At 38.7% G+C, this 14798-nt stretch overlaps 1 protein-coding gene and 1 long non-coding RNA gene across 6 annotated transcripts in view; one reads left to right on the top strand and one right to left on the bottom strand.

Annotated features, from left to right (window-relative positions):
* Positions 1-14798, bottom strand: part of LOC113012583 (tumor necrosis factor alpha-induced protein 2-like) — a 61283-nt gene that overhangs the window by 33769 nt on the left and 12716 nt on the right. Inside the window, exons 10-23 of one of the 5 annotated variants that reach the window (XM_026152869.2) lie at positions 14032-14145; positions 13312-13422; positions 11830-11940; positions 11384-11467; positions 10242-10878; positions 8179-8290; positions 7913-8035; positions 6559-6650; positions 6351-6443; positions 6125-6248; positions 5908-6027; positions 5637-5792; positions 4842-4963; positions 2199-3799 (exon numbers count right to left, since the gene is read on the bottom strand). In XM_026152869.2, coding sequence (XP_026008654.2) covers positions 3643-3799; positions 4842-4963; positions 5637-5792; positions 5908-6027; positions 6125-6248; positions 6351-6443; positions 6559-6650; positions 7913-8035; positions 8179-8290; positions 10242-10878; positions 11384-11467; positions 11830-11940; positions 13312-13422; positions 14032-14145 — 2156 coding nt within the window. In that variant the 3' untranslated portion in view covers positions 2199-3642. Of the gene's footprint in view, positions 1-2198; positions 3800-4841; positions 4964-5636; positions 5793-5907; positions 6028-6124; positions 6249-6350; positions 6444-6558; positions 6651-7912; positions 8036-8178; positions 8291-10241; positions 10879-11383; positions 11468-11829; positions 11941-13311; positions 13423-14031; positions 14146-14798 lie in introns of those variants that run through there. The other 4 variants (XM_080294058.1, XM_080294057.1, XM_080294059.1 and 1 more) reach the window with 4 other exon arrangements.
* LOC145422565 (uncharacterized) lies at positions 820-13766 on the top strand. Its single transcript, XR_013903875.1, has 3 exons — positions 820-998; positions 13394-13451; positions 13533-13766. It is a non-coding gene; the product is annotated as an uncharacterized LOC145422565 (long non-coding RNA).

Raw genomic sequence — 14798 nt, forward strand, 5'->3', positions numbered from 1 at the left:
CTGTTTGGAAGAAGTAAAAAGTAATAAATACTCAAATAAAGTAATGAAGTATTTGTATTTTGTTACTTCCCATCTCTGGATTTAAATAATAATTAAGTGAATTAGATCCTACATAATAAAACCTGTATAAGTAATGTATAAAGAATCAATTCATTGTGGCTTTCACCAGGATCATCCTAAAGCTATATTACAGGTAACATTTTATATCGGATAGATTAGAAAAGATAGTGTAGAAAAACAGAGAACAACGTGTTTTTTTTAAATTGGGGAACATTTCCTCTCATCTCTCAGGTCCTGGACTTTAAATATACTGTTTATCTGCTGTTGATCGTTTTTAGGCTTCGCAAAACTTCAATTTGTCTGGTTTACTAAATAATTCAAGGACATGCTGCACACCGTGCTGAGATAAGAAATTAGATGTCGCTGATACACAAATGTGTGTGTGTGTGTGTGTGTGTGTGTGTGTGTGTGTGTGTGTGTGTGTGTGTGTGTGTGTGTGTGTGTGTGTGTGTGTGTGGAGAGAGAGACAGCAGAGTGATTTCTCTCGCAGTTTTATTTTCAAGATTGATATTCAGCCCGTGTATGCAAACCGTACCTAGTTACAGTAAAGAGAAAAGATGTACTCACCTCCGGTTTCGCACAGGTGATAGAACTTCCACAGTTTCTTCCCGCTTCACCTGCTTTCGGTTTAGTTGAGGGTTGGCAAGAGGGTGTGACCGGGGCGCGCGATGGGGGCGCATTTACAATGGGCAACGTTACTTTCTCTGAGAAAGCCATATAAGTGTCAGGGCTCTGTGTGCGGGCAGGCGGAGAGGAGGATCCAAATGCAGGACTCAGACACTAACTTGAAACTCAAAAACCTCAGCTTTATTGCTGGTACGAAAACAAAACATGAAGTGAACATGGAATATGGAGAACCGAAACACACAGGCATAATCTGATGGTACGACGCGACATGGTGAAAAGGAACGCGATTTGTCCCGTACTTCAGCTAGACGGTAAAAAAAAGAAAACATAGACACAAAGCTGGATTTATTCTGCGTCTTTACTCTGTCAGCTGTCTCTTCTTGTCCCATTCTCTCCGCCTCCCTCTCCTGTTGCTACTTCAATCATGAAACTGATCAATGATCAGCTGATCGGCTTTTCTTTCGCAAGTCCAGTCTATCGTTTGTTTATCGCCCACTTTGCGCCAGAAAGAGGAAACCATCGGATGTCGACGTTTAAGCTTGATCAGCTGTTGTTAGAATTTATTTAATATTAATTTCTAGTATCAGCTGATGTTTGCTGGAGCCACAGCTGTAAAAGCTGCTGGTCATGATGTCGGTTTGTATATCTGGTGAGAGGGAAACATGAAGATGAAACCAGGAGATGTCCTTACTGAATCATCAGAGCTGAACAGGTGATGGAGAAACAGGTTTACCTTTTAGGTGACGTGAATGAGTTGAAGGGAAGTTATGAACTGTTTCTGAGAGACAAATAACACCAGGAGCCTTTTCTATGTAGCTGACAGCTGGTAACTGTGCAGGGGCGGGTCTAGCAAAGTTCTGCCAAGGGGCCAGGTAGGGCATTAACAGGGAGAGGGGGGCAAAAAGAAATACTTTTCTTTCTTATTCTCATTTAAAATGTCTGGCTTTTAATAAATAATTATCTGAATCCTACAACCAAAATGTTTATCTGATGTAAAATGTATAGAAATCATACATATATAACAACAAGACTGTACATCACTCTCACAACAGCGTTCGTTTTCATTCAAAGACTTTATGGCTCTTCCTATGATACCTGGTGGGCCGGTCACTAGTCAAAATGCCCGGGCTGATTTTTCTTGTCCCAGTCCAGCCCTGGACAAATGTATACTTTAGAGGTGAAGAAGCAAGCTCTCATGTTGTTGTTTCGGTTTCTATGTTAGGTAAATAAACAAAAGTTGTAATAAAACCAAATCCGACGTGACATCAGGACATGTATGTCCACTAGAGGGGGTTGTGTGCTGTAGTTGTGTGTGCAGGGGTTTAGTCTTTGTCCATACCTTTTTGGGGGGGAAAAGTTGAATTGTCTTTTTTAAATAAGATGATAGAAATATTTGAGATTTGTTTCCAAGTGCTGTTTTATGCACATCGTTACAGATATTTGCTTCAATAAAAGAAAACATTTCCAGTCCAAATAAATGAACAAATGTGAGTGGGTTAGGCTGATAGTGCTTAGTGGATATAGTGGCTTTTTATTGGTATTATAAAATATGCATTTCAGTTACACAATGTTTACATTTTCTTAGCTACAATCACAAAAAGTGAAAAAAAAAAATCCAAACATTTGAATCAACTTATACAAAACACATAATAATGATAATAATAATACACATAAAAATAAATTTACCTGAGAAATTAATTGACTTTCACAGTTATGTCTGTTTTCCTGTACAAAATGACAAACATGTAATGTTTGTTATTTTGATGTGAAATATGTCATTTTTCTTTGTCTGATGTCAAACGCAACAAACATGAGGACAAAGGTAATATTTTTAAACAGTGTGTTTTGCTACTTCACTGTAAACACAATATTGCCATTTATCTTCTGGTACATATGCAAGAATAAAGAATTATTCTATACTAACTTGCACAAACCAAGAAACAAACATGAATCACTGCAGAAATTCTGACTTCTTCCAGTGGATGTGTACATTTTTTAAAAGCAGTACCATAAAGTATTCTGTTTTATTCTTACAAAACTATTGGATAATATCAACATGAAAACCTCACTATTTACCTAAAGGTTACATGTGAAACAATATTCCAGCGCTTCCGAGTATTATTTATCCATGTTGTTACAAGACTTGGTTTCTATTCAGCAGTATACAACAAGGTTTACAACAAGGTGCAAACATGAGGTTACACTGAAGAACAAGAAGGTCAGATTAGATTTGCCAGAAAACATCTAAAAGACCTCGCACAGGTTTCGAAAAGCCATCTTTGAAAAGATGAAACCAAGATTAACTTGTATCAGAAACATGGGAAAGTCAGAAGAAGGAGAGAAAAAACTTTTCACTACTGCATCATCTGTGAAACATGGTGCAGACAATGAGCCTCATTTACTAATACATGGACTTATACACTAATACACAAGTAGTCCACACAGAAAAATTACTGTTAAATTTGCGAAACGTTGCGTGCCAGCCTATTTTGTTATCACCACAGTTCGTATGTTAGTAAATCAAAAGCATTCGGAACCAACATGCACATTTCCCCATTTCTCTGTGTACAAAACTATGTTTACCTCCAAGTGAAGCAGAGCACGTGGTGACGATGTTTTAAGAGAGAAGCCTGCAGCTCTAAGACAAGAATTTAGGAGAAAGTTTGACTGTAGAAAATGGAATAAGTGTCTGAGGTCCAAGGAGGAAGTGTTTCCACATAAGTGATGGTCATCCAAAAATGAAAAATGACTAAATGAAAAAAAAACAAACCCTGATACTCGCTGTGTCAAACACTAACAGACAACGAGACAGAAACATGGGAAATTACCCATAACATTCACTTTGAACATCTTTACAGACAGACTGAAAACACTTCAACTCACCTTATCTACCAAACAATATAAGACAGATGCTCTGCAACCCAACTCTCAGTCAGTGATATTCTGAAAAGCAAATCAACTGCCCGTCACTTCAACTTTGGAGAAAAACGCCCGGGTTTCAGCATTAGTATGGCTTTCTTTCAGTATGTCCAGCACTGTGGTTTTGATGGTTTTCTTGTCGACTTTGGAGAGGTTTGCTTTGAGTTTAAGCAGAGCTGAAAGATGTTTTTCACTGTTGGTGACAGAAAGAAGAAAATGTTCAAAAAAAAGATGTCATGCCAAGTATTTTATGATTATGTTTATATGCTGTTTGTCATTACAGAATGAGATACTGAGAAACAAAACTGTCAGGTGAAGAAAGTCATATATGACAGTAAGATGCAAACAAATGATGATGATGATGATGATGATGTTTCAGCCTACCTTAGATTACATGAATGTGCAAAATCACCCCATTAATGTCACATGATATTAACAATGTTAATAAGTTAAAAAAAAGATTCTGCAACATTTTTTTAACTTTCAACACAAGGCTTACAAGTTCAATCATTTCTTTAAACTTGTAGTCCAAGACTGCAGGTCTTAAATCAAACAGCTGATTTGCTGATCTGTATTATTGAACCTGTTATCTTTTTCTGTGTGTAACCGGTTTCCTGCCCCTGACACACATCCTTCCTGCAAACATTAACAGCTGTCACATCACCACACCAACTATTGGAAAATGTGTCAATTTCTGTGTTAAATGCAACAATAGATGGAACTCCTATTGGTGACACTGATATGTGCCTAAATTTACATTAATCTCCAAGTTTCCACTAGTTTTATCAAATAACTCCCCATGAAATCACACACTTCCGTGGTGCTGATGCTTTCAGACACACAGACAGTCTATATGTGAGTGCTATCAACAGCAGTGTTTATGTCCCCTGATTCTCTTTCTCCTTTTCCTTTAAGGTTAGAAATAAGACAAGAACGAGACAGTTTGTTTTCCGGTGCCACATTTGGAAGAAATCTCTCCTTTCACTCTAATTAACAGCATTATTGACTTCATCTACACACAGCTGCTGCTGCTTCTCTCAGGCCTGCATGTTTTATTTAGCTTTCAGTTTCTCATATTAGTTTCCATGAATGTCGCTCATCCTGCTGACAAGAAACATCTGAAACCAACTGAGATGTTTGGCTCAGTCTACTTGCTGTTCCTCCTCAGCTATCGCCAAAAAGTGCAGTTGTTTTTGTATTAAAGTAAATAATGTTTCAGTCAGTTCAAAAGTTACCTGAGGTCGGGATAAGCAGATCCCAGTGAAACGATTTGCATCTGTATGGCAGGAATATCTTGGAGTTTTAGCACTTCTGCAATCTTGGTCAGGATTTCCTTTAACCAGTCTTGTTTGGATCCCTGTGAAGACAAATCAGTGACGTCAGTTTAGTCTGCAAGTTTCCCCAAACTGTAATCAACAAAGCAATAATGATGTTTTTCATTCTGGAGCTACTGCACTGGAGTTTGACAAGATCAATGATGTATTTGATACGTTCTTTCAGTTTCGTGAATATTGTCTTTATTTATGCACCACATAGTCATCAACTAATGTTCAGATATTTGATACATTTGTAACTACAGTCCAGTTGTCCTTAAGTGGAGGGTTTTTCTTCATTTCCACCATGTTTTGCGCCATGTAAAATCTGTATAAAATATTAATTTATATGCTACAGATACAAATGTGTAATGTAAAAATCTTTTTTAACAATATACAGCAAGTGGGAAAAAAGTGGGGAAAAAAGTGGTCCATCATTTTCTATGGGTCACACTTTTGTTTTTCAGGAATGAGTCCATTGGTTTTCCATTGAGTGTATTTCATCTATATCCAGGCTTGGAGGATCAGATTTTAGTCAGCTGCTCTTTTTTTTTTGTTTCAATTTTATAGAACTTTTAATCAAAACTTCCAAACCAAATAAATGTGAAATTGAGCTGATTCTTATTCTTATTTTTTTCCAACAGCTCAGCAGAAATCTGATCACTTTTGGGTTTTATTCATGTCTCAGCTAAAGTGTGCAGTGAAGGTGGGTCTCACCATTCTGGCAAACAGCTCGTGCAGTTTCTCTCCATTTTCTTGCACAGTCTCGTAAGCCTTCTGCTGCTGATTGCTGTCCTTCAGTTTGACCTCTCCTTTCAGGAGCCTCTGGACATATTCTACTGTCACTTCCTGCTGAAGCCGACCAATCAGCTCCTGAATTTAGCCCAAGTATATAAGTAATCAGAGCGCATCATAATCCTTTTACTAAAAAGTTGACAATGAAGGCAATAATGGCCATTCAATCCAAAACAAAGTTTCCTCCTTTTACCTGGTAAGAGGACTGACTGGAACCCTGAAGTTCTTGAAGCTGGTCTTCAGTGCTGTTCAGCAGCTTCTCAAACGTGTTCTTCTTCAGCCAGTCACTGGTTCCCACCTTCTGGTAGTGTGGCTGTGTGAGGAACAAATAACACATTGTTTTAAAATCTTTGATTAAAACATGTTAGGATTTAATCCTGAGGATTATTCTGCAGTTGTAAAGAACTTACTTTGAGGACCTTGCGCACAGAGGTTAATAAATAAGTGTGGGCAGACTGTTTCATCTCAGTCAGGACCGGCAAACAGTTTTCCCGCACATTCTCTGGGAACAGATCGTGCTTCTCAAAGAAGTCCCTTTAGACAGACCACACAGGACACATTAGCTCACAGTGAAGTATTCTCCTTTTATGATGAAGTTAAAATCTGAATTTCCATCTAACTGGATCAGAAACATACCTGAACTGTTCGACACAGCTGAGGTTTGCCTTTATGAAAGCTTTGCTGTGCGGTTTGTTCTGCTTAATGACGTCTTCGTGAAATTTTTGATACCTGCAGAAGATTAAAAACAGTTTTCACTTTTACTATCTTGTTATTACCAAACATAAAACTAAAATGTATTTTCAAATGACAATATTTAAAAGACAGCCTTGTGAAGCCTTGTTACCTCTGCATGAAGTCTGTCAGGTTGGATGTTATTTTCTGGGCTTTGTGTCCGTCTACAATTTTGTGCGCTGATGTCACGATGCCGTAGATAAACTGAAGACAAATGTATTGACAAATCAGTGGCAGTTTTAAGTACTCAAAGCACTTTACACAGCAATGCACTTCCATCATTTTCAGATCCAGTTAAGCACCAGGAACCAAACCCAGTGCTTTACAATGTTAGTGACAAACCCAAGTGATTAAACTACAGAACCATGGGAGGGTTTGAAACTGTGACTCTGATCCGACAGTAAATGAGTTTCTACAAATGACCCAAACAATAATGACGGTCCTTTGTTTGTTTGTTAATCTTTTTATCAAAGTTTCTCAAAGTCTTTTTCAGTTTGGTTAATATGTGCAGCAGGCTGGAAAATATTTGTCGGCACTTCTTTGGAAAGTTTTAAAGTGAATAATAGAGTAAATGTCAGTCTGCACATTTTGTTCTCCTACGATCAAAACAATGTTCTGTCAATATTTCACCACAACAATTTTTTATTGCACAGTTCTGATATAGCAATGTTTTCAAAGCCTCTCATTATGGTCAACAATTAGAAATATCATGTTCCAGAGTCTGGTGACTCAGTGTTTATGTTTAGGGTTATGAATATGCTTTGTTTCAGTTAAGTTCTGGTTATATCTTTTGGAGTTTTCTAGTTCTTTGGTTTTGCCTCCATGTCTCCCATGTGTTACACGTCCCTTGTCTAGTTTCCTGTCTAGCGTCTCCCCTGTCAGCTGTGTCTTCTTGTCAAGTCCGTGTCTCTGTGTCTGTGTCCTGTTTCCTGTTTTACTTTGACAGTCTTGCTTCCTTTGTTAATGTTTTTAATTTTGCTTCCTGTCCATTTCGTTATGTCAGATTAGTCCCAGCTGTTGTCCTCCTGTTTCTCTTTCCCTCGTTTACTACCTGGTGTATTTAATCCCCGTGTTTTCCTCTGTCCGTAGTCGTGTCATTAACTACCCTCTCTGTGTTATCTTGTGTTATGCTTTGATTAAATCTTAGTTCTCCATTTCTGGCATCGTTTCTAGTTTTTTTAGTTTTCCAGTCTGAGTTTCATGTGCTTAGTTTTTAACTGCACAATAAGCCGGCCTCCTTTAGTTAAATCTTTCATTTCGTGAGTCTTGTATTTGGGACCTTCATCCTGCCTGCCACACAGCAAACCATCACAAGAAGTAAACAAAATGAAAAACTCACTATAAGGACCCTTAAAGTTAGCCAACACAAGTGATTCCTTTCATTTTGTGTTGATACATCTTTATTCAAGCTTTATAAAAGTATTGATTTCAGCCTCTTTTATATCAAGTTGTTGCAGCAACTCTACCTGGATGACATCATAGGCCACGGGACTGGCGTAGCAACCATCATCTCTTGTGGGCTCCTTTCCTTGATCCCACTCTTTCTTTGCTTCATCCAATACTCGGTCAATAAAAATCATCAGGTCGCTCTAAACACACAACAACACACCGTTGTCACTATTATATCTACAATATTCTATGAGCGATAATAAAACAAACTATAACTTTTTTTGAACAGCATTCTAAAAACGTGCAAAGCAAATTAAACGTATGACAACAAATCCTTTGTTACCTGTTGTTTGCTGAGGTACTGCTCCTCCAGAGGTTTCAGTAACTCGTCAGGAAGCAGGTTTCCCAGCGCTTCAGTATTGATATTACTGGCCACCTCAGGTTTTTCAAGGATTCTGTTACACAGAGCAGATACAGCCCAAGTTGTATTTAGTCTACACGTCATTTGTTATTTCAGTTTAATTCACTTTAGTTCTACTTATATAGCGCCAAATCACTACATCAGTTGCCTCAAAGCACTTTGTATTGTAAGATAAGACACTACAATAACACAGAGAAAACTGCAACAATGAAACGACCCTGTATGATTAAACAGTAGGAAGGAAAAACTCCCTATTTACAGGAAGACAAGGTTCTGGGAGGGGCGGCCATCTGCTATGACCACTTGAGGGTGCAGAGAGAAAGACAGGATCAGGTGTTGTGGAAGAGAGGTGGAGATTAATAATAACTCATGATTAAATGCAGAGTGGTTTAAAAACACACAGAAAGTGAAAAGAGGTGAGTGCAAAAGAAACTCATGGGGAAGGCCCAGCAGCCTAGACCTACTGCAGCATAACTAAGGGATGATTCAAGGTCATCTGATCTAGCCGTTTATGCTTTGTCAAAAGTGAAAGATTTAAGCCTCATCTTAAAAGTAGGGTGGCTGTCTTCTGATTCCCAACTGGGAGCTGGTTCTTCCATAGAAGAAGAGCCTGAAAGCTGAAGGCTCTCCCTTCCATTCTACTAAGTGCTCTATTGCTGTGATATGGTACTAAGACGTCTTTAAGAGTAGATGAGATCTGATTATTGAAGACCTTTAATGTGAGAAGATTTTAAATTTGATTCTGGATTCAACAGTTAGCCGATGAAGAGAAGCCAGTATGGAAGAAATATGATCTCTCTTTCTAGTCCCTGTAGGTACTCCTCCGGAAGCTTTTTTGGATCAACTAGAAAGTTTTCGGGGAGTTTTTAGGACAACATGACCACAATGAATTGGAATAGTCCATACTAGAAGTAATAAATGCAGGAATTAGTTTTTCAGCATCAGTCCAAGACAGAATGTTTCTGATCTATGTGTATTAAAGGGCATATCTTGGTCAAAAATGACTCCTAGGTTCATCACAGTGTTACTGAAGGCCAATTGATCCAAAGTCAAAATCTGGTTAAATGCCATATTTCTAAGCTTTTCAGGGCCGGGTACAATAACCTCAGTTTTATCTCATTTTAGAAGCAGGAAATTAGAGGTCATCCATGTTTTTATGTCTTTAAGGCATTTCTCTTTAACTAATTGGTGTGTGTCTGTGTAGCAATGACAATGCTATGCCTTAAAATGAAATTAGTCCCAGCTAAGAACCCTGTTGAACTCCATAATTAACCTTAATGTGTGAAGAAAACTCTACATTAACATGAACAAGTCTGTTAGATAAATATTATTTAAACCACTGCAGCATAGTACCTCTAATACAAACAGCATGCTCTAATTGCTGTGATTAAATATTATGGTCAATAGTATCAAAATTTAATACAGCGCATTAAGCCACCAGAAATGAATCAGAATCAGAATACTTAGGAAATTATGTAAAATGGTTGCTTAATGTACTGAAATCAGCATGGTGGCACAGTGATTAGCACTGCTGCCTCACAGCAAGAAGATCCTGAGTTCATTTCTACCTGGCCAGGGCCTTTCTGTGTGGAGTTTGCATGTTCTCCCCATGTTTACCTGGGTTCTCTCCGGATACTTCAGCTTCCTCCCGCAGTCCAAAGACATGCAGTTAGTGGGGTTAGATTAATTGGTGATTCAAAATTGCCCATAGGCGTAATTGTGAGTGCGAATGGTTGTCTGTCTCTATGTGTTAGCCCTGTGATAGACTGGCGACCTGTCCAGGATGTACCCTGCCTCCCTATGGTAGCTGGGATAGGCTCCACCCCCCACTCCCCGGCGATGCTGACAAAGATAAGTGGAAGAGAATGGAATGGATGGATGAAAGCCACCAAAAATTTGCAGCTAAAAGACAGGCGTATAAATAAATATAAATAAATCCCAGCATAAAAATAATATGCTACTTCAAACAAAAACTAATTGCTTACTCTGGATAAGATTCCTTCACCCATTGCAGGAGGAAACTGCAGTCATCCACAGAACCCACAGAACCCACAATCTTTCTGAGCCTGGCCTTGAAAGTTTGATGGTACTGTCTTGCATAAAAGTTACAGATGTCCATCTCTGGTGGGTAGCAGTTCTTCACAACCTCCACCACCTGCTGCAGGTCCTCCTTCAGCTGCCTGCCCATGGAGTGGATGTCTGCCTCTATAGATGACTGGTTCACCTGATCACCAATGGGGCTTGATGGATTATCCATACGCCCATTTACTAATTCATGAAGCACTTTGTCATGGTGTTTCTTCCACTCGCTGGGCCTCCAGGTTGGTGGAGTTTGAGAATTTTGTCTCCACAGCTGGTCCTGCTCTTCCTCAAGGTTGATGGCTTTCACCGCAGATGTCAAAGCAGACACCTCTTCCTCAGTGCTGAGAGAAAGACTCTTCTGCAGAATCTGCCATACACGCTCTTCAAGGGCTTTATGGTCTGCAGCAAGCTTTTCTACTGCTTCCTTGTTGGCCTCCGCCTCAGCTGTCTCCCAAAACAGATGTTTCTCCCTGTCTATCAGTTCCTGAGTGGCTTCACAAAAGGCTTGCATTTCAAGGTATTCCTCAAAAGTAGGAGTCACTGGTGGACAATAACAAAGACAATTTTTTTTAAATTATCAGCACTATTTTATAGATGAATCATCCAGGCTCTGTTAAACTGCTTTGATACTTTCTCAAGTTTTCAGTCCTAAATATGAAACAGGTCAGAAGAAGAGTTTATAGCAATTATTATTTTATCGTTCCACAATTTTACTGTGGAAAACACTTTTATTTATAACATGTTTCTGACTGGATTTTTGGACCTCTGACCTTTATAACTATTTAAATAATATCCATTTTGATGTATGTCCAATGTTCCCAAATTAATTTTATTTTCACTTTTTTGGGAAAAAAACTGATCAAAACAATTTTTCTCTTGATATCTATGATAGTAAACATTGAAACAAATCTTTCTAAACAGTGAAATGAATGGTGCACATGTACTATATACCCATAATTAAATATAATAAAAATAATTATAATCAAACTCATATCAAGTATATTTAAATGGGGTTGAACAAATAAAAAATATTTATACTTCCCACCTTTTTCATCCATCGAGGGGGGTTTATCCTCGTCCCTTTTCTGTTTAAAAGAAAACTTTCTCTTTTGGGATCTATTGTTGGGATCTGAAACAAAGTACACAGTTTAATGAAGTCTGATTAACAGACTGCAGAGATGATTTCAATCTTTTGTGATTTGTATGCAATAAAGATTGGCAATGGATACTCTAATAAGATTGTCTTTTATATGTTATTTTTCTGCCCAGTGAGGTTGAAATTTGGCTTCGGCTTGATGTTTAAAGGTGCACAGTGACAGGAAATAAAAACGCACATCAAATGCATTGCACCTAGCACCTTGAAAATGTAAGGAGTAGAAAGGAGATATATTTACACTAAAAGCATTAAAAAGTAAAAGCAAAAGTTAAAAGGAATACTTAAAGCACTGCAAATTAAAAATAAATACACTAAAAAGTATTTGTACTTCCCACCTTTTTCTGCCAAGTCTTCAGAGGGGAGTGTATCCACTTCCTTTTTCCGTCTCCAAGGAAAGGATTCTCTCAGTCTATTAAATGTATTATCAAACCTCGGCATGCTGGGATCTAAAAAAGCAAAGCACACAGTTTAATGTAGTTTTAATGACAGACTGCAGACACGATTTCTGATCTTTTGTTTTCTCCACTTTGCACAGAGAAGCATCAGCAGTGCTGTTTTGTTGTCCACTATAATGACCACTGCAGAGAACATTTTAGTTTGTTCTTTTATGACTGTATAATCTTAATGGGCCATCTACTTCATTGTTTTAATGGACTTCCCTACCACTGCTATGCTGATGACAAACAGTTTTACTTTTACATCAGACCCAACAACGTTAACAATCAATGATTCTCTGTCATTACTACTTGGATGTATTCAAATTTACTTGTGGCAGGGCGTGGTCTGTGGCGCCGCTGCAGGGAGGCTGACACGCTGGAGCTGCATCAGCAATTACGCCTCACCTGCTTAAGAGGGATGAACTCAGTCCTGATGTGGTGGTTGTTGGTGTGTGTGGCCGGCAGCTGAAAAGCTGCAGCCGTGTGTGAAGTTACAACAACCGTAATTAAGAAAAAAGTGTTAAAGGCGTGCAATATGTGGTCGGGTCTGCCATGCATCTGTTACATTACTTCATCGCAATTTCAGTAAAGCTGAGGTTCTAGTACTTAACCCAGGCAGTTTCTCTAAGGAGATAAGTCAGTACATCGGCCCCTTCTAAAACTAAAAACCTTGGTATAATTTTTGACCAACACCTGAATTTTGAAATTCACGTCTCAAAGCTCACCCAAACTTGTTTCCTTGACCTCAGAAATATTGCAAAATTCCATTACTAACAGATAATCCTCTGCATGGACAGGCCACTGCTTATACAGAGCTTCTGAAACCTGATCACTGCAGCCGACCTTTCTGATCCCCTAACCAGGGCCTTCTTACTGTCCCTCGCTCGATTAAAAAACCAGAGGTGATTTTGAGGTTGTTGCACCCAAACTGTGGAACAGCCTTCCTCCCTCAATCAGGTCTGCTAACTCTGTTATTTGATTTAAAAGGTTCATTCCTGAGCCTGGAGCAGCTCTTGACAAAACAACCTGGCTAGCATGTACAGAGACCTGACCACAACATCTTTGGAATGAATAAACACAATCAGGCCTTGTCACTCAAAATCAACTGTGGTCTTCAAAAATGCACTCGTACCTGCAGTTTGCACCCAGACGTAACAATCTGATGGAAAGCCTTGAACCAGAGGTGGAGGCTTTTCCAGCAGCAGATTAGTGCCCATGGTTTAGCATGAGAAACTTAATGTCCACATACTTTGTTCATACATTTTCAAACTTTAGGCAACAAAGACTATGTTAAGGTAAATATTAAAAAATGTTAGTAGAAGTTTAATAATTAAATATTGCCAGTTTATAGGATCATTGATCTAGTATTAAAGTTAATACCTGTCTTTGATGGTGTCGCTGGTTTGGATTTGAGAGAAGAAACATCTGACTCTTCATCCTCTTTTTTCTCTTCATTCTCCAGACAGGTGGCTGAAGAGCCGTCGCCAAGACCTGACAGAGAGTAAAGCAGAGCACTGCTGGTAACAGCACAATTTTCTCATAACAGGTTGATTTGGCAAAGATTTGATGCCAGATGACCTTCCTGATGCAACTCTCTCCAGTTATCTAGGGCTGGGACCTGCAGTACACTGGCTTGTGTTCACACATTGTGTGATGAACTTCTCAGAAACTGTTTGCTTGATGCTCATTTGTGTCTGTAGCACTAACTAGATCCTGAAGTACCACAACTATTACTCATGAACATCTGCACCAAAAATGCTGTTTTGGATTGTTTGGGGTCACTTTACCCACTAAGTGTGATTTGTATGCAATAAAGATTGGCAATGGACACTCTAATAAGATTGTCTTTTATATGTTATTTTTCTGCCCAATGAGGTTGAAATTTGGCTTCGGCTTGATGTTTAAAGGTGCACAGTAACAGGAAATAAAAACGCACATCAAATGCATTGCACCTAGCAAGTCTGTTTTGAAAATGTAAGGAGTAGAAAGGAGATATATTTACACTAAATGCATTAAAAAGTAAAAACAAAAAGTTTAAGGGAATACTTAAAGCACTGCAAATTAAAAATAAATACACTAAAATGTATTTGTACTTCCCACCTTTTTCTTCCTTCAAGTCTTCAGAGGGTAGTGTATCCACTTCCTGTTTCCGTCTCCAACGAATGGATTCTCTCAGTCTATTAAATGTATTATCAAACCTCGGCATGCTGGGATCTAAAAAAGCAAAGCACACAGTTTAATGTAGTTTTAATGACAGACTGCAGACACGATTTCTGATCTTTTGTTTTCTCCACTTTGCACAGAGAAGCATCAGCAGTGCTGTTTTCTTGTCCACTATAATGACCACTGCAGAGAACATTTTAGTTTGTTCTTTTATGACTGTATAATCTTAATGGGCCATCTACTTCATTGTTTTAATGGACTTCCCTACCACTGCTATGCTGATGACAAACAGTTTTACTTTTACATCAGACCCAACAACGTTAACAATCAATGATTCTCTGTCATTACTACTTGGATGTATTCAAATTTACTTGTGGCAGGGCGTGGTCTGTGGCGCCGCTGCAGGGAGGCTGACACGCTGGAGCTGCATCAGCAATTACGCCTCACCTGCTTAAGAGGGATGAACTCAGTCCTGATGTGGTGGTTGTTGGTGTGTGTGGCTGGCAGCTGAAAAGCTGCAGCCGTGTGTGAAGTTACAACAACCGTAATTAAGAAAAAAGTGTTAAAGGTGTGCAATATGTGGTCGGGTCTGCCATGCATCTGTTACATTACTTCATCGCAATTTCAGTAAAGCTGAGGTTCTAGTACTTAACCCAGGCAGTTTCTCTAAGGAGATAAGTCAGTACATCGGCCCCTTCTAAAAC

Source organism: Astatotilapia calliptera, chromosome 19, assembly GCF_964374335.1.
Source record: "Astatotilapia calliptera chromosome 19, fAstCal68.1, whole genome shotgun sequence".
Taxonomy (NCBI): domain Eukaryota; kingdom Metazoa; phylum Chordata; class Actinopteri; order Cichliformes; family Cichlidae; genus Astatotilapia; species Astatotilapia calliptera.